The sequence below is a fragment of the Lygodium microphyllum genome, chromosome 4 (genome assembly GCF_053477565.2).
Source record: "Lygodium microphyllum isolate KBCC chromosome 4, Lygodium_microphyllum_v1.1.10, whole genome shotgun sequence".
In the NCBI taxonomy this organism is placed as follows: domain Eukaryota; kingdom Viridiplantae; phylum Streptophyta; class Polypodiopsida; order Schizaeales; family Lygodiaceae; genus Lygodium; species Lygodium microphyllum.
The window spans coordinates 156,150,415-156,170,386 of record NC_141138.1 but is presented as its reverse complement, the minus strand read 5'-3'; the positions used below and the strand labels follow the sequence as shown (position 1 = coordinate 156,170,386).

Sequence of the window (19,972 nt, the reverse complement as noted above, 5' to 3'; positions counted from 1 at the left end):
ATCCTTGCCACAAATGCATCAATGATTGATCTAATCATGTATGTTGCAAATAATAATGGCATAAGCACATAGAATAGGGCTAGATACATGCAAGTGCTTGTGGTCTAAAAATATGGTCGTCGTGCTTCTCCAATTGTCATTTTAAGAAAGCTATTGATCTCTTGCCAAGTTAAAAATATGAAAAATTCAAGTATGATCTCACTATCATCTTAGAGAGATGAGGAACTCTTGCACCCTAACCAAATATCTTCAACCAAGGTGTGGCTGAAAGTACGAGTTGCTCACCAAAAGAGGAAGGGTGAAATGAGAAGAGGAGGCAAGTGGTAAAGTCCAAGCAAGAGCATCTAAAATATAAGGGAAGGGGAAGGTAGTATATGAGAAATGTATAGCTATTAACCATCCTCCAAAATCAAACATGATCTGAAGGGACATATATATTTATTTTATGTATATTTTCTAATTTACTCTATTTTTTCTATTTTACGTGCTAAAAAAAATTATTGCCCAAGGTAAACACTATGGCATTGTTGGGCAGGCCAAAAACTTAAAGTCCAAGGTTTTAAAACTTCTTCATTGAATTTTGAATTGTGTAGTCCTTTTAAAGTAGAAAGTGCAAATTGTATTGAAAGTAATAGGAAAAAAAGAAAGTGTGCTTGCATAGCTTTTTGTTAGGGAGCTTCTTGTGGCAAATTTTTTACATTTAAACCTTGGCTTTCCATGAACATCCAAAGAAGGCTTTCTTTTAAACGACACATGTGAATACATCATCGACACATGCATGTTCATTGCCAATTATAGGCAGATCTTTACTCGACAATGAACTTTCTTGTTCCGCCCTAAGACTGTTCCACCTAAAACCTAAAATGAGCTTTGGTAGGACCGTGTTGTAGGCTCCTGGTTTTCCTGTTCATCCGTCGTGTCCGGATCCGTGCAAGTCAACATGGGACCACAACTGTCAAGAGCCTATAGAATTAAGCAGTTTGGCACGGTCCCGGTAAAGTTGGAAGCTGTTAAGATAACAACCTTCCAATTTTCACAGAGCACACCACATGTTTTCTCTTTAAGCCGAAGCCGAGTACGGCCTAACGTCTAAAGTGCAGGAGGAGCCGCTGTGACTGCCGCCCCAAGAGGGTCAAGAATTCAAGACCAGCCATGTTGGGGCGATCGACATGGGAAGGCCCACAGCACGAGCTTCTGCTAATTTACATGCAAGCTTTATTCGATTCATCCTGAAGTTATTAATGAGACCCAGACTAGACGAAGGGGCGCAGATAAGTGAGTGTCTGAAGTGGGATGATATCTCATGCTATATATATCCGTTAGGTTTGCAGGACAGAGAAGCAGAAATCAGTATCAGAGAGACTCATCAGAGATATCCGAGGGTACAACCTCGTTCTTCTTTCTTCTAGAATCTATATTTTATTACACCAAATGAAAGACTGCGAGTGAGAGTTTGAGAGATCGAATCGAGTGAATATTATAACTGTCCCATCCACAGCACTAGCTGCAAGCCGAAAAGAAAGAGATGGCTCGGTTGATCTTTGGCACCTTTCTCATCTTCTTGCAGCAGCTGGCTGCTTTCCTGTACTGGTCTAATCATTCTGGGGTGTGCGCGTCGTACTATGGCGGCGAGCCGACGGATCAGAGCGGATGGAACAACGCACATGCCACGTTCTACGGCGGCAGCGACGCCTCAGGCACCATGGGTAATAAGCTTGTATTCTCGTTACTGCCCTCTATATATGCATCCGTTTATGTTAATGTTCTCTCCGACGGTACATAACGACAGCAGTATGATGTCGACCCTCATAATGGTCGTAGCATTGATTCACTGGCGCAGTATCTGTCCTCATTCCTGTAAAGAGATGCACTGATGATTGACAACTATGAGCAATGCAAGAGATCCGAATCCCGATACTGACCAAGTCACTGCAATACGCCTGGTACAGATAAGTACGCATCGATAATTCGAACATGATCATTGACAGAGTCTGGCAGTGGCGATACTGATAAAGGTGATAATGCAGTGCTAATAATCAGCTCCCTGATACGTAGTTACTAGTACCTGGGTCCTGGCGCAATATGCATATTGATAAAAGCTGGTAGTGGCGATCCTGATAACATGATAATTATTGATAAGGACCAGCGCCCTGACAAGTACTATTAGGGGTAATATGCATAGTGCATACTTGTAAGTTATAATAGCCTTGTAGTGGCGAATCGCGATGCTGATAAATTGATAATGCACCGATATTACCGAATCTCGATAATGATTCATGATCAATGCAGTGCAGATAAGTAGAGCGCAGTTTGTCTGTGCCGATTCTAGTGACAGCATTAATGTCGATGCTGAATATAGCTGGCGCAGACTGACTAAGTACCGCAAGCGAATGTTCTCCGATTGCTGCTAGTGATAGATGTATATTGATGTAGATCATACAGCATGTAGTTGCAGTTGCCTGCAGGTAGTGCGTGGGGCTACTGATATAGCATGATCAATGTCGATGCTGAATATAGATTCATCATGGGACTCGATGATAAGCGGATGCTTTCCGACTGCTGCTAATGATTGATTGACGTACAGTGATGTCGGTATAATAATGTTTTGTTGCCTGCAGGAGGTGCGTGCGGCTATGGCGACCTCTACACGTCGGGCTATGGCACCAGCACGGCGGCGCTGAGCACGGTTCTGTTCAATGGCGGGCTGAGTTGCGGCGCGTGCTTCGAGATCCGATGCGATGCGCAGGCGGACCCGCAGTGGTGCATCGGCGGCGACAGCTCGGTGGTCGTCGCGGCCACCAATCTGTGCCCGCCCAACTTCGCCCTCTCCGACACGAATGGCGGCTGGTGCAACCCGCCCCTGCAGCACTTCGACATGGCCCAGCCCGCTTTCCAGAAGATTGGCGTCTACAAGGGCGGCATCGTGCCTGTTCTCTACAGAAGGTATCGTTCTCTCTCTCTCTCTTTTTTCGTAAACGTTCTCTCTCTCTCTCTATCTCTCTCTCGTACACAGTGTGCTCACGAAAAACTTTTTTCCCATCCAATGGAAAAAAGGAACAAGCTGAACCCCGGCCGGTTTTGGGAGGGGTAAGACACGCGTACACACACACACAGTTGTCAGTCTCCCTCTCCCCTCCCCCGCGGCCGGTTTTGGGAGGGGTCGGACACGCGTACACACACACACTGACAGACACACAGTCTCCCTCTCCCCCTCAGGCCCTCCCTCTCTCTCTCTCCAACCCCGCGGCGGCGGGGCGCCCGCGCCCGCCCCCAAAAAACCAGGTTATTAAACGTGCAGGTGCCACCTTTAGGTGCTTCGGACTTCCAGTAGAGTATTCATGAATGATCCGACTGGTTCTCGCGTTACAAGACCTAATAATTCATGAAAGATGATCATTGACGAGTTAATGCGAAGCCATAATTCAAATCTACTTCCCAATTCGAATTATGTATATATTTGTCCCGTATTGATATGTCAATTATCCCAGCTCTTGCATATAAGATTGCGTCAAGGTGGGCAATCCCATCTTAATCCCATGATCCCTTGCGTGTATGCAGAGTGCCCTGCGTGAAGACGGGTGGCATCAAGTTCACCCTCAACGGCCACGCATTCTTCAACCTTGTACTCATCACGAATGTGGGTGGCGCTGGTGATGTTCAGGCGGTGTCAGTGAAGGGCTCTACAACTGGGTGGCAGGCCATGAGCCGCAACTGGGGCCAGAACTGGCAAAGCAATGCCAATCTCGACGGTCAGAGCCTCTCATTCCAGGTCACCACAAGCGATGGTCGTACCATCACGTCCTACGACGTTGCACCTTCCGATTGGCAATTCGGACAAACTTTCATGGGTGAGCAGTTCCCCTAGGCGGGTAATTGAGTCCTTTATTCTAACCTTGACGTAAAACGCACAAGCTAAGTATCTTACCAATTTGGTCGCATGAGTAGCGACTCTATAATATATATTGCATACCGTCGGAGTTCTCTCCACGCCTTTGAGTAAATAGCGGGTTTGCGCGGGACGTATCATAGCAACCTCTTTGCACATTTGGACACGTCTCCTCCCAATAAGAAGCAATTCTCCACTCTTACGTGTCCCCCTTCCATCTCCTTACCAATTTCCTCCACTATTGGAGTTATTTTATGTGATATAGTGTGTTTACAAAGGAGTGGTAATGTACCACCAAGATTTGTGTATTGCAGCATGTGCAATGAACAACAATCATAACATTTCAATAACTTTACATTTCAAAGCCTTTGTTTTGAACTGCCATTCTTAGCTATGCGAGTTTATAGGAGAAGATAATAATTAAACCATCATATGTTATCTTGCATTATTGTATAACACTTTTCTTTCTTTTGCACCTATCAGTCGTTGAATGCGTAGATGTGATCAACAAAACATAGCATCATATGTCAAGTATATTAAGACCGTATTTAGTTTCTTTATAAAGGTCGTTTTGATTTGATTTTAGTAACTCATCCTACCCTTTCAACAAGTTTGCATTGACTTTTAAATTAACATTCTTGTCTTAATATTTTCTTATCAATCCTCATCTTCGGCACTTACATGGCATGTAATATCTATGCACATAGGTGTACACACACACACACACACACACAAGGGTAAAAGAAAGGGGCCTCCCTATATGTTTTTGTTAATACAAATGGCTTGGTGAATGTTGTTGAGCTTGAGAACAAAGTGCTTGAATAGTGGGCAGCTTTTTCTAATTATTGGTAAAGTATTGATAAAACCGCTAAAAAGTAATAGTTGGGATAAAGCTCTTCCTTACTTTTTATTGCCACCCTCATACATTTGGAAAACGCATGGTTTTGTGATCCATATATAGTGGGTGAATATATGGCAAAGTGTACCACTTGTTATGATCTTCAACATAGCCACTTTTTTACAGTCTCAAAGGTAGCTACTAAAGCTACATTAGCATGCCAAACTAATCAATGTTTACACTTGATCATAATGCAATGCTATATTTCATGTTATCTACCATTGGATAGGTCTTACTAGAGATTCTAGATGTATAGACTTCTACATTACATTACTTGATTTGAAAAAGATTTAGTGGATGTCCATTTTTGTAACTAACATAACTAGTTATAAACAATGCTCCACCTTATCATGCCTTTAGCCATAAACAACATGCAAGTTGTTCCTTTTATCCATGATGCCTATGTACTTGACATTATTAAAACCTTTAGAGATTCCCAAACATAATGCTTAATGATGTGAGGACTAATAACATATTGCCAGATGAATGAGGTAGTTGTGATAACTTTTCTCTAGTTTTTGAGGCATGATCTCTTTCTTGAACTTGTTTTTTGGATGGAGGATATTATACAATAGACGTCTTTTATTGAAGTACTAAAGTTCTTTGTGTCAAAGAAGCTCTTTAGAAGTAGTCTTACTCCTTGCTTTGCTTTGAGGTAGAGCAAAATGCCTAAAAAGTACCAAGTCATGATCATGATGGATATGATTATTATGACGATGATGGAGCCAAATGAAGGGTAGAAGTAGGTAGTATAAAATTAAAGGTGTGGAAAATGCACTTGCTCGATACTTAAGTTCACATTATTTTAGATTTGACATATTCTCATACAAGTCTCATAAGAGGTCAACAAGGTAGGAATTAAGTAGTGGGTAAACACACATAAGGGGGAGAGAGAGAGAGAGAGAGAGAGAGAGAGAGAGAGAGAGAGAGAGAGAGAGAGAGAGAGAGAGAGAGAGTGTGTGTGTGTGTGTGTGTACGCGCGCGCACACGTAAGCATAAGCCATATAGCTAATAAATATTCTCCACAAGTAGCCATGTTAATTCAAGATTCTTAATTTGTTATAATAAATCCACACGTCTTGATGAGTCTATCCGCCTTTATCCAAATGGCATCATGATCATGATTGATAATAGGGAGTCCAACAATAAAATTCATAGAGATAGTTTCTTGCTTGTTGTTAAGAACCTTTAAGAGTACAAAATCCCACTTACCTTTAGGGACTTAGCTTTATTCACTTGACATTTTTGGTATTGAATAACATATTGTTCTATATCCTTATGCATTTTGAACCAATAAAAGTGTCAAGGTACATGTGCAATAATATTTTTTTCTATAGCCTTATGCATTCCAAACCAATAAAAGTCTCAATGTACATGCGCATAGCTCTTCCTTATCTATGGATGACTTGCATTAGGTCTATCATGGCACTCATAATTACTTTCCATTGGTTCATCATCATAGGAATAACTAGCTTAACTAATCTTTGTTGAGGTTGCAGTAAAATTCTATGAAATTAAGGAATATCTACAACTCCTAAAAATTTGTAAGATGAGATCATTGTAAGATAGTTTAAACATTTCCTAAATCAATCATAATACCTTCTTTAGATATTATATGACCACAATAGTGAATTTCCATCTTGAAAAGTTCACATTTACTTTACTTTGCATATAATTTATGCTTCTTGAGCACTTGAAAGATTAAGCAAAGACGGTCCCAATGTTCTTATTCAAAATGGTTGTAAATAAGGTATCATCAAGGAAAACCACAAAATTTCCTAGATATGAATGTAAGATACTAATTATAACTATCACAAATGCTACAATCTCATTAGTTAGGCTAAAAGGTATATACGAAAAGCTCACAGTGTCTAAAGCACATTTCAAAGGATGATTTAAGAACATCACGTATTCATATTTAAACTTGGTGATGTCTTTATCTCAAGTCAATCTAGGTGAGCTATAATTCTTTTTTAATTTGATCAAACAACTCTCAACATAAGAATGTAGATGCCTATTCTTTATTATTATTAAATGTACACCATGGTCATCTATGCACATTTGTATGGATATATCCTTCTTCATTAGCAACATTGGTGAAGCCTCTTGGGAAGTCCACCTATAAGAAATCATCTATATAATGTGCGTTCAAATTATATTAAGAAATACCATTTCTTTACATGCTATAATGCCTTAAAATGAGCCTTTTTACTTCACTAAACTTACGGATTTTTTTTCAAATTGTAATTAAAAAGACTATTTTCTAAATATATTCCTGTAAATTTTACTAAATATAATACCCTTTCTTTTGAACTCATGTGGTATCTTACATGTTCTATAAGGTGGACCCCCTCAAGTGAAGCCCATGGAAAAGAACTAGGCTGAAGAATTCCTCATTGGAGATAACCAATCAATTATTTCTCTACTTCATTGGCTTCACTAATAGTGGACAAATACTAAGTTTACTATTTGGTACAACATCAATACTATGTGTGATAATACATTTGGAAGGTAAACCTAGTGGCCAATATGGAGAAAAAATATTGTTGTGTTCTTTAGGTAGCTTGCATATCTTATCATGAACATGTATTAGAGAAAGATAAGAAGAGCTCATAAAACTATGTTATGGTGAGGAATTATTTTAATGAGAGAGTGTGTGTGTTTTTCATTCATCATTAGATCCCACTAACAAGATATCCACAACATCAATATTAGACACAAACTTGTGCAAAGAGAAAAAGGGAGACGAAACATAATGAAAATAGACCACTACAAGGATTTGGGCCATTAGCGACGCCAATTAGCGACGGCGGATAGCGGTGTTGCTATTGGCGTCACTATTTGCGACGCCAGAGGGAAAAAAAGCGGCTGAAACCCGAGCGCAGTTTTCATTTCTTTTGCTTCAAGTTTTGAGAGCGAGAGCAAGGGAGAGAGCGAAGGCTTTGTGAGAGAATAAGAGGAAGAAGACTTGCCGCCGCCGCCGCTGCCGTTGTTCGCGAAGGAGAGGAGGAGCCTTCATCGCAAAGACAAGCCGCCCCACGCTCGCCATATCTCATTGGTGAGTCTCCCTCTCTCTTTCTTTTGCTTGTTCAAGGTTTAAATCACTCTCTTTTGCTTATTTAGGAGAGGAAACGAAAGAGAAGGAGAGGGAGAGGGAGAGAGAGGGAGAGAAAGAGAGGGAGAGGGAGAGGGAGAGGGAGAGGGAGAGGGAGAGGGAGAGGGAGAGGGAGAGAAAGAGAAAGAGAAAGAGAGGGAGAGTGCATTCTCCCTCTCCCTCTCCCTGTTGCTTGTTTAATGTTTAAATCACTTTCTTTTTTGCTTGTTTAGGAGAGGAAATAAGAGAGTAAGAGAGAAAGAGAGGGAGAGGGAGAGGGAGAGGGAGGGGGAGGAAATGAGAGTGTGAGAGAAAGAGAAAGAGAGTGAGAGGGAGGGAGAGTGCATTTTCTCTCTCCCTCTCCCTTTTGCTTGTTTAATGTTTAAATCACTTTCTTTTTTGCTTGTTTAGGAGAGGAAATGAGAGAGAAAGAGAGGGAGAGAAAGAGAGGGAAAGGGAGAGGGAGGGGAAGGAAATGAGAGAGGAAGAGAAAGAAAAAGAGAGGGAGAGTGCATTGTCTCTCTCCCTCTCCCTTTTATTTGTTTAATGTTTAAATCACTTTATTTTTTGCTTGTTTAGGAAATGAGAGAGAAAGAGAGATAGAGAGGGAGAGAAAGAGAAAGAGAGGGAGAGGGAGGGGAAGGAAATGAGAGAGGGAGAGAAAGAGAAAGAGAGGGAGAGGGAGAGAAAGAGAAAGAGAAAGAGAGGGAGAGTGCATTCTCTCTCTCCCTCTCCCTTTTGCTTGTTTAATGTTTAAATCACTTTCTTTTTTGCTTGTTTAGGAGAGGAAACAAGAGAGTAAGAGAGAAAGAGAAGGAGAGGGAGAGGGAGAGAAAGAGAAAGAGAGGGAGAGGGAGAGGGAGGGGGAGGAAATGAGAGAGGGAGAGAAAGAGAAAGAGAGGGAGAAGGAGGGAGAGTGCATTCTCTCTCTCCCTCTCCCTTTTGCTTGTTTAATGTTTAAATCACTTTATTTTTTGCTTGTTTAGGAGAGGAAATGAGAGAGAAAGAGAGGGAGAGGGAGAGGGAGGGGAATGAAATGAGAGAGGGATAGAAAGAGAAAGAGAGGGAGAGTGCATTGTCTCTCTCCCTCTCCCTTTTGCTTGGAGGATGTTTAAATCACTTTATTTTTTGCTTGTTTAGGAAATGAGAGAGAAAGAGAGATAGAGAGGGAGAGGGAGAAAAAGAGAAAGAGAGGGAGAGGGAGAGGGAGGGGAAGGAAATGAGAGAGGGAGAGAAAGAGAACGAGAGGGAGAGGGAGAGGGAGAGGGTGAGAGAGAGAGAGTGTGCATTCTCTCTCTCACGACGGGTTTGATTGTTTGTTGTTTGAATCACTTTCTTTTTTGCTTGTTTAGGAGAGGAAATGAGAGAGAAAGAGGGAGAGGGAGAGAGAGGGAGAGAAAGAGAGGGAGAGGAAGGGGAAGGAAATTTAAGATAATAGACTTATCGATAATGGTATGCAATGTGCTTTGCCATGGGCCACGTACATTGGTGACTCTTTAAGATGGCTAAAAAATGATCAATTCCTTTATAATGTCCAAGTAGGGGATCTAATTGTGATATGTATAATTCATTGTTTTTGTATTAACTTTATAGGCATACCAAATTAGAAATCATGCCAACTAGTCAACGGAAGGACTAAAAGAAAATGATACCCTAGCTAATGGTCATTACGGTACTTCATCAAAATGAACCCAAAAGTATTGTTATAGAAGAAGAAACCCTTAAATTGAGTATAGGATATTTTCTCTCAGGTCTTATGACTATGAGTAGAATTGATTGAAATAAATTTTATTACTATAGTTATTAAATTTCATAGATGGCGCGTATTAATTTTAAAATGGATTACTTATACTCAAAGCCGAGATATAACAAATAATTATCTACCGGGACAAATAAATCCTTGAGCATGATACAAGGCCGAGATATAACATCGGAAAATCTCTCAACTACTATATACAATGCAAGATTTATGGTCAACTTGCAACTTGACATACATCTCCATAAAGCTATCCATTTAAGCCTCATTTGCTGTAATGTAGATAAGATGGAAAACGAAGGTCTTATTATTCAAGACTGCGAGACGTATCTTAATCAGCGTGTCCCATGTCCTTGCTCTCAATGCAAGTTGGCAATTAGACGAAAACGCCGATTGTCTATAGAACACGTACGACAATTTGGCGAGTTTCAATCTGAGATCATTGATCATGCGATTACGGATTTTCAGCAAACGGTAATTTGAAGTTAATATTAATTATGCATTGTACTCTCAAGCTAATTGAAAACCATACACAATAAGATTGGGTTTTGTTGGCAAATTTTCTATCCAAGGGGGTGATGTCTCGACCCAAGGAGGAGTGCACCCTTTAATGCGGCCAATTAGAAGAGTTTGTGGACATGCGATGGATGGATTGCAGGAGCCAATCGACCACTCGCAAGGCCCATCTATACTGTCAATGCCAGAGGAGACAGACAACCTTCCCAACCTACTTACAATCTTGGAGCCTGAGATGGAGGCAATGATCGATGCATTGATTCCCATGGATGTTGAGACATCTGACCCGCTTAGAGAGGAAGCATCCATACCATTATATGATGGGTGCCGAGTATCTCAGCTGAAGACATTGCTTGCACCCTTAAGTGTGCAAGAAAAATACGGTTGGAGCGATATGAGTGTGACTGAGTTATTTAGGTACCTTGCACATAGGCTTCATTGATTTTTTTAAAAACAGTATTATTGCAAACATTTGTGTTTTTTCAAGGTATTTTATGATTTTTTTCAGGTTATTGAAATATCATATATTACCACCTGCAAATACCATGCATGAGTCTCGTGATAATGCACGACATGTTTTACGAAAGCTTTCCATGGACTACAATAACATCCATGTATGTATCAACGACTGCATATTGTTTCGAGATGAATACGAGATTATAGAGACATGTCCAAAGTGTGGTGCTCACAGGTACCGACAGGACTTGCAAGGGCAAACCATTCCTCAAAAAGTTATCATACACTTTCCGCTCATCCCCCGCATAAACCACATGTTTCGCACGTCTACCATGGCAAGCTTGACAACGTGGCATGTGCAGAATAGGTCCACGGATGGAGTTCAACGAATATTAGCGGATTCGCACGTATGGACCCACATTGACTCTACCTTCCCAAGCTTTGCGCGAGAGCCAAGGAATCTTTGGCTCAGTCTCGCCATGGATGGTGTGAACCCATTCGGTCTACGCTCGACTTCTTACAGTGTATGGCCTATAGTGCTTGTCAACTACAACATCCCTCCATGGCTTTCTACGAAGAAAGGACATCTCATCCTTAGCTTGCTCATCCTGGGCCGCTACAAAGTAAAAAATATGGACGTGTATCTTCGTCCATTAGTCAATGAGCTTAAGATTTTGTGGGAGGAGGGGGTCACGATGCAAGATATGAGTAGGCGCGATGGTCGGCGGTCAGCTAACATTCGAGCCATTCTCATGTGGACGATGCATGACTTTCCGGGATTGAGAGAGTGCTCAGGTGAGCAGACCTTTGTTCTCACTGGTAATATCTATATTTTATTTCATTCAATCAAGTATTCACTAGGTCGTGGCTCGCCTTACATGTCTGGTTACCTCAAGTTATCATGCATGTCCATTGTGTGGGCCACAGTTAGACTCCCGAAGGTCACGAACCATGAAGAAGATGGTATATCAAGGACATGCCGCTTTCTTGCCGGAGGATCATGAACTCAAGGAAGGTTTTCTTGGACGACCTCCAGCACGTATGAACGCTGCAAGATGGTATGAGCTAAAAATGGTAAACTTGGAATCACATCCAAATGGAATGCGACGGTTCTCAGTTTTCTACGAGTTGCCATATTGGACCCACTTACAGGTCAACCACTTGTTGGATCCCATGCATATTTTCAAGAATGTGGGCAGCTTGCTATGGGATCACATCATAGGAAAGAGAGACACTATAGGGTCACGAATGGATTTAAAGGAGGTAGGTAAGATGGAGGCGCTTTGGCCGCAGTCGAGTGCTGAAGGGGGAGTGCAGCTTCCTCGTGCTCCCTGGGTTTTGTCTACCAAAGAAGAGCGCATTGTGATGCAAGTAATCAAGTCTATGGCTACCAACGGTGGAACTAGACAATGAAATGCTATGGACGCTGAAGGACGATGATAGGCTGACTGGAGATGTGGTGGTTGGAAATGGGGTAGAAAAAAGAATGGATCCCTCAATGGAAGAGAAGGTGAATCGCTTTTGTATGTTGTACCATGCCTCCATGGAGAGGTGGCTCGCCAAGTACCAGATTGCAAGGCAAGATCGTGAGGAAGCGCGAGCTAAATTCTGATGCAGTACGCGTCACCGACCGATTCGATATCCCAAAGGCATGGAGGAGATGCCACTGTTTATGTCAATACGATGGTTGCATGGAGCCTTGACCGCAACATCCAACGAAGGGATAGAGGTCTCAATGGACGAGTGGGAGTTCTCGAGGGGATGTAGTCCAAAGGTTATGAGGGGTTTAGAATGTGTCGTATCTAAATTTGCTTGCTACATCTAATTTGAGTGTTTCAATGTACAGTACAAAATATATAGTACAGCGTGGTCGCATGGACGGCATTTTCGGGTGGAGCGTATTGACAAAATGCGCTCCACAATGGACTATGGTGTCATGGCAAGGTTTCAGCAAGAGAGCCGGTGACGAGCAACGAATCCGAACACGGTTGTGGATGAGATGGAGTATTTTGGGAACTTGCAAAGTATTATTACGGTGGATTACCGTAGCTTCTCCATGATACTATTCGATGTGCAGTGGTTCAAAGTGGTACTTGGAAGAGCTGGAGCAACAGTTCGACGAGGTCCATTTGGATTTCTCGAAATAGATTCCGAAAAAAAATGAACGGATTTGCGTGACACCTTTGTGTTGCCGGCCCATTGTGAACAGGTGCAAATAGTCATTTGCTTGCTAATTATAATATGACATGGTTTATGTCACAATGGTTTGAACTCGCTTTGTAAGTGTTTGTGAATAGGTAATCTTCTATCCAAACCCCCGACAACCTCGATGGTGGTATGTTATACCTTCAACTCCTCGAGGTGCGAGAGTATATGATCAAAGTGATGTTCCAGGCATAGATAAAGAAAATATGCAAATAGAGGGGTCGATATTACAAGGGGTGGAGGCCACTGCAAGCTTAAAGCCCGCATCGGCTAACAATGATGGAAATACAGAAGTCGTAGAATTGTTTGAGAACGAGGCAGACTCGTTCTTTTGTGGTGACATGTCTATCGACCTTCCAGTGTATGCAGAGTTGTGTCAGGAGATTAACATGGGATCATAGAATACTTCATTCTTGGAGAATTGTATTACTCAATTCGTTGTTTAGATTTTCCATAAAGGTAGATAAGATATGCATTTTAAGAGGGATTTTTCAAAAATGATTTATATTACTGTGCTTTGTATAGTTTAAATTGATTATTCTAACATCATTTTTTATCTGTGCAGGTGACATTTTCAGGATGAGTCAAGGGATGAGCGATGAGGAGTTTCAGGACATGATGGCACGCATGTCTCCAGATCAGCTCGTGAGATTCAGAGAGATGGCAGACCAGGAGCTGTCTCGTTCTTCATCAGGGCGCTCTGCTAGATCTGCTTGAGCGCGATCAGATGCTTTAGCTTCGAGCAGACGATCTCGACGCTCAAGACTTGGGCCAAAGGGAGGGACTGCAGGAGGATCAGGGGGTGTTGCTGTGGAGACACAAACGTGGTGTCTCCGTCTCATCGTTCAGCTAGAGCTGCTTCACCTCCAGGATTTGTCACACCTGTGGGGACGTCTACTCCAGTTACTCCGGCTTTTGCCCAGCCGTCAGCAGATGGCACGCCTTTTGGTGGCACCCCTTTGAGTGGCACTCTGGGAGAGGGTACCCCCGTCGGTACACCGGATGTACAGGGGTCTCCTGGATATGCCCAGGAGCGTGGACGGAGATGGGAGAGAGCCCATCTTAGGCAGACTCCTAGGTGTTATGGATACCTAGTGGATAGTAGGTCAGGAGCCATCATCATGAATGATGAGGGGAGGAGGGTGATGGCTCGCATGAGGAAGTTGTGCCAACAAGTTTTTCGGCACAACGTCCTGGATCATTGGAGGAATATACCGGAGGGGAGCAAGGACTACATAGTAGCATCCTTGCACGAGGAGTTCCCAGTGCCAGCCATAGTAGATAGATTCTCTACGGGCTGGATGATGGATTGCATGCGTGCATACATGTCACATAGACGATCCGACGTACACAAGGCAATCAAGAGTGGGGCTCCAAAGCCCGAGTGGTTAGATGCAGACGACTAGCGCCGACTGAGGGAGGAGGCTACAGATTCGCCAGGACGTTGGAGTCAGCACCGGAAGGCGGCGAGGGCACGAATCGAGGCCGGATCGATGCATCATCTTGGGAGTGGCGGCCACAGGACATATTTGGAGGACTTTGTAAGTTTCTCTTTTGTTTTGCATATTTGTTTTTTTGAGATATTCTTTGTACTGACAATCATGTTTCTAATAGTTAGCATTTTGTTTTCTTTGTAGCACTCCATTACAAGTCGCGATCCACAAGGCCTTGAGACTCGATATGCAGAGAGGCACGGTCTCAGGGCATTGATCGACCGATTGTATAGATGCGGCGGCCCTGTAAGTCACTCATCTTTCTTGTCCGTAGTTACCATGAGATATTTGAATGCATTATTGTATGGTGGATTGATACATTGTTTCTTTTTCTGCAGAATCCGTTTGATGCTCCTTTGCGGCGGGACGAGCTTTCGGGGGACGAGGATTTGTAGCTCGCCCTTGGATCCTTAGAGCTCACACACCTTTAGTTTTTAGTCGCCTGATCTATGTAGACATTTTCTATGTATTAGTGATATCGTTTCATGATTGTACCAATCGCATTTTATGCGATCATGTATTTATTTCATGTATCAGTTTTATGATTTCAGATACATTCTTTTTGTTTGCAAGCGCTTTGTATGCAGTAGTGCAGAAACTATTTTGTATGGCTCTCATACAGCACATAGTGCTGCTGCCCTGCCACAAATTTTTTTTTCTCTGTTACCGTCGCTATTTGCGTCGCAAATTTACTGCTCGCGTCACTATTGGTGTCGCTATAAGCGTCGCAACTTTACTGGTTGCATCGCAAATAGCGTCGCATATAGCGATGATTCTATGGCGTCGTCAATAACGAGGCTTTTTGCGACGACGGGGGCAAATTTTATTGTTTGTATTTTTGTCGCTTTAAATGTCGGTATAAGGTCTATATCTTGTAGTGGACATATTCAATTACATAATGTTTAGGAAAATAATTAGGTTCCGTTGTACATATAAGAGGGGATGGAAAAATAATCCACTAACCAATAACAAAGTATGTATACCATGATCCTTAAATGTAAGAATATTATGCTCATAACTACATTTTAGCATGTATCCAAGTTGTGTAACCACTCTTGGCCCAATGCCAAAATTTCCCTAGTCACTGGGTTTAAGTAGTTTTGAGATTTTTGGCTCAGGTTGAGTATGTTTTCATAGCTTGTTGAAGATGCAGTTTAGTGTGAAGAGTTTCAATCAATTCTATTAAATGCATGTTTGATCCTGATGTGTTTTGTTGGTCTTTATTTAGCTTTGTTTTACTTCTTTTGAGACGTTGTGATTGTGAATAAGTGAATTGAGATTTGATTGAAGATGTACTCAATGGTTTATTGATAGTTTGGAGTGGTTTTGGTTTAGGCAATATGATTTTGTTGTTTTTTGTTTGGGTTTGAACTTACATGGTATATTACATGTTCTATAAGATGCATCCCTTTGGCTTCTATATGTCTTTGTAAATGCTCTATCTACTTTTGCAAATAATTTTTTGGATGGATTTTTAACTTGGGGATGTCTTTTTACCTTGGAAAAAGAAGAATGGAAGCTCTTTATAGGCTTGAGATTCATTAAGGTTTGAGGTTGCTTTTTGGCTCTATAAGAAATTAAGGAGAGAGAAAGTGTGATACAATTCATTAAAAAAAATTAATGAAAATTTTATCTATAAAAACATTATTGAAAATTTTTCACAATCTCATGAAATGTTTGGCCTTTTGTACCTTGGTATGTTCATTGCCTATCATTCATTGGCGAGACAAATCTTGAAGGTGTCACATGCACTTTTCACCTTCAATGCCTCATTGCTTCCCTTCAGCACAACAACTAATGACTCTCTCAAAATATTCCATCTTTGTTTTCAAATTTTCATTTCGAGGGACTATAAACCACTTCCATTGCAACCTTGGATCACCTATTGTTCCCAAAACCACTTCCATTGTAATCTGGATGACCTCTTGATAAGTCGATTGCAAGCATGGGTAATTGTAAACATCGATACTACCACCATATTGATTTGGGTGATGAATATGCACCTATTCACAAAAGAAACAAGATGTCTAGTCACACACTCATTGCATTGGAAGCAATGAGATTAGAGGTAGGGCAGAAAGAGTATTGATTTATGGACTGATGGCAAGTCATATCCAGAGTGGATTCTATGACAAAAAGAACCCCTCCATTCTCTTTGTATTCCTCATTTTTTGAGGTTTGTTAGAGATTTTCATCAAGGGTTTTTATCATATACTTAGAATCTATTAGGCCATTCTAGTATTTTGAAGTTGGAGAACCAATGGTTATGCTAGGAAATAGGTATAACGAGAAAACTATTAGAGAGGAGCCAATGAAAAATAAAGAGTCTTAGAACCCAACTATGTGTAGCTAGCTAGATAGAAGGAAATGGCACTTGGGTCACTTGAAAGATAGGAAGTAGGGGTTGTAAGAGAAGAATAACAACAATATGGTAATAGTTGGTCACTCATGCTAAAGTAGTTGTATTCTGAGAGCATCAGATCCAATGCAAGTGCTCGTTCTATGGATGCATTATGAATCTATGCTCATATATGTATCATCATTTTTGTTGTGGTCGATAGGGCAATTCTCCATCTAGAAAAAGAAATGAGAAACGTGGAGAGAGAATTGAAGGCTACAGTAATATCATTCCTTCCAAAGCTGTAAGAAATGTGTTGGCTGAGAAGAGGTTTAGGAAGGCCAATGAATAATGCATCAAAAATTTCTTGCAAAGGTCTTACCTAGACAAAGAGGACATCCAAAGTATCTTGGACATAGTGGGGATGAGTAAAAAAAGCTACAATTAGTTGTTCAAAGTCACTCAAGAGACATTGAAAAAAAAAAGGGTAAAGGAGTCTTTTCTTCCAAAGCTATCCTCACTCCAAAAAACAAGATGCAAAATAAACCAGAGAATCTTAAAAGTCCTTTGTGAGTCCTTTCACATCATAGATAGCTATCCTAGAAAGAAGAGAGTACTAAAGTATGACAATTGTAACAACATATTCTTTGGCCTAAGAACTTCGTAGAGAGCCATGATGAGGTTTTACAAGCTAAAGTATGCAATAGAAAATGGAGTTGCCATTTTTTATCAAGCTGGATGAAATAGAGATTGTACAGGGGGCAAGAAGATTGAGTGAGTCTCTATCACCCTGATGAATAAGGCTATTCACTAGGTAGCAAGGGTGATGAAGGTATAGAGGGCTGAGTGCATTTCATCATGCAATCAAAGCAAGACATTTGGTGGTTGGAAGCATTTCAAGTTGACACAAAAGATTTTGATGTGTTGCACTAGGTGTTTCAATGAACTTCTATACCTAGGGTAATAGGTGCTCAACAAGTAGGGAAGGAACTAAGTGTTGAAGGGTTTGGACAATATAAAGTGGACTAGCATATGGTCAAAGATTTAAACGCATTGAAGTAAATATATGACATGTTAAGAGGTGCAACTTCTAAGAGTCCTTTCATTTTCTATATAGCCATGGCCAAGAAGTGCAATGGTGTTAGTTGGAATAAGGCACTTGAATATCCAATCTTTCAAGCCATTCTAGATATCCCTTTATCAAATATCCGCATGTGCACATTGCATGCTTTGTGTAGAATAGCAGAGAAAATTGTGCGTCTCTACATTAGATTTGCATGAAAAATGCAACTCCAAAATGCCAAAGATGATAGTATTAGGTCTATTGAGAAGGTTCTCTTAGATACTCATCTCTATGAAATCAATGTTTTGATCAAAGAATATTCTCAAAGATTCAAAAATAGAAATAGTATTCCTAGGAAACCCTCAATATGTGGAGTCAAGGCAGAAGGTTTTTGAGCTTCCATAGCAAGCTTGAAAAAAGAAACTCCACACATGTTCTTCTTGCATTCATTACAACCAATGGAAAGCAATACACAATGTAGTTAAAGACCATAGGGTTGACGAAAGAGCAAAGAGCAGGAAGACCAAAGTCTAGAAAGCGCTTATTGAGGGTTGATATGACTGTATTTTTGGCTATTTTTTGTTAGATTTTTGGGTGATTTTTGTAAGATTTGAATGATTATTTATTGATTTGAAAGTGTTTGAGAGAGTTTTCGATAAGGTTAAATAGGTTTGAGAAGCTCATGATGTTTTTCAGTGGGGAGATATGATGTGCTAAAAGGCTTTGTTTAGTGCTGGATAGGTTTTGATTGGTTCTATTTTGTTCTATTTTCTTTTTGTATGAGAGGTTGAAATGATGATTGATGAAATTTAATATTTTTTGGAATCTTATTGACTAACTTTTTATGGTTTTGAATGGTTTTAGTTGAGTTGAATGCTTTCTGATGACCTTCTATATGGTACTATAAACCCTCTGTTGTTGAGCTTCTGTAGAGCCTCTATCTCTATTTTATTTTTGCTCTGTATGCCTTTGTAAGTGTTCTATTGGATGAATGTGTAGCTTGGGAAAGTTTTTTAATCTTGTAAATAGATAGATACAAGTTCAAAATAGCTCAAAGAAGTGGAAGAAGTAGTTGCTAAAGACTCAAGTGAAGACTGAAGTGGCAGTGACACTATTAAGCTACGAAAGGACACTATAGTGGCTCTAATGACCATTCATATCAAACATATCTCTTGGGAGGGGTATCCACAACCAAATAGGGATTATAGATGGCTATTCTTAATTAGTCCAATGTACTATTGAGAGAGAGCATGTGAGAGAGAGTGTGTGTGAGAGATAGCCAATTTTTCATGCAAAACAATGTATCTATGAGTGAGAGGTCAAGAGAGAGACTATGAAGACTATAAAGCTATTGAAGATGAATGCTATGTGAAGATTTACATTCAAAGGTGTTCATTTTTTTTCTATTATTATTTTGATGAAGAATTTGTTCAAGTTTTGTTGTGATAAATCCGTGGGAGAATTGCTACACGATGTTGCGTGAAGATTCGAGAATATTGGTGTTGTTTTTCTTCTTGTGGTTGATAAAAATATGAAGAACATGCTTGTTGATGATACAAGATATATTTTCTTGCAATAGATTCCCCATTTTTCTTGGTGTTCCTCTTGGGGCTCTATGTTTTTAGTACGTAGTAATAGCCATGGAATATTGCCATTAATAAGCACTAATAGAGGCTAAAAATGGAAGAAGTGGCACTATTGAAGAGAAAGAATAGCAATGGAAGATTTGAGAATCCCTGCTACTATTATAAAATTGGATATCTTCATTGCCAAAGACACTTTCTATAAGAACTTTCTATAAGAAGTGCATCCCTTAATGGCAGAAGCATGTCACTATCTTGATGCAGGCTCTATGTGACAAATTGATCCCACTATCCTTTGAAGTTACAAAAAGTTGTATCAAAATAGTCAATTATTTTCCACCAAATTGAAAAGAGAAGTAGAAAAAGAGAGAATGACCATCCATGGGAGATTTGGCCTTCATTGAAGAATTTCCAGACATCATCAAGTGGGAGATCGTAAAGAAGCTTCAAGAGCCGTGGTCAGTCGACTTTCATAAGAACAAGAAGGAAAAGAGATGGAATCTGTTCATGGATACACAACGGTAAGATATGTGGAATGCTTGGTACACTGACAACATTCTGTTTGTCCAAGTAGAGATCTACTAGAAGCTTGTAGATAGAGCGTTTTTCACAACTTATGCTATTGAAACATTTCGAAGTTGGTATTATGAAAATAATGGCACTATGGTGATCCTCATAAGAATG

At 40.7% G+C, this 19,972-nt stretch overlaps 1 protein-coding gene across 1 annotated transcript; it reads left to right on the top strand.

Annotated features, from left to right (window-relative positions):
• The first annotated feature begins 1,248 nt into the window (after positions 1-1,248).
• Positions 1,249-4,287, top strand: LOC148037812 (expansin-A2-like). The gene is made up of 3 exons (XM_087676775.1): positions 1,249-1,706; positions 2,619-2,943; positions 3,559-4,287. The coding sequence occupies exons 1-3, from the start codon at positions 1,526-1,528 to the stop codon at positions 3,863-3,865; spliced, it is 813 nt and encodes a 270-aa protein (XP_087532901.1). The 5' UTR covers positions 1,249-1,525; the 3' UTR covers positions 3,866-4,287.
• Positions 4,288-19,972: the final 15,685 nt, after the last annotated feature.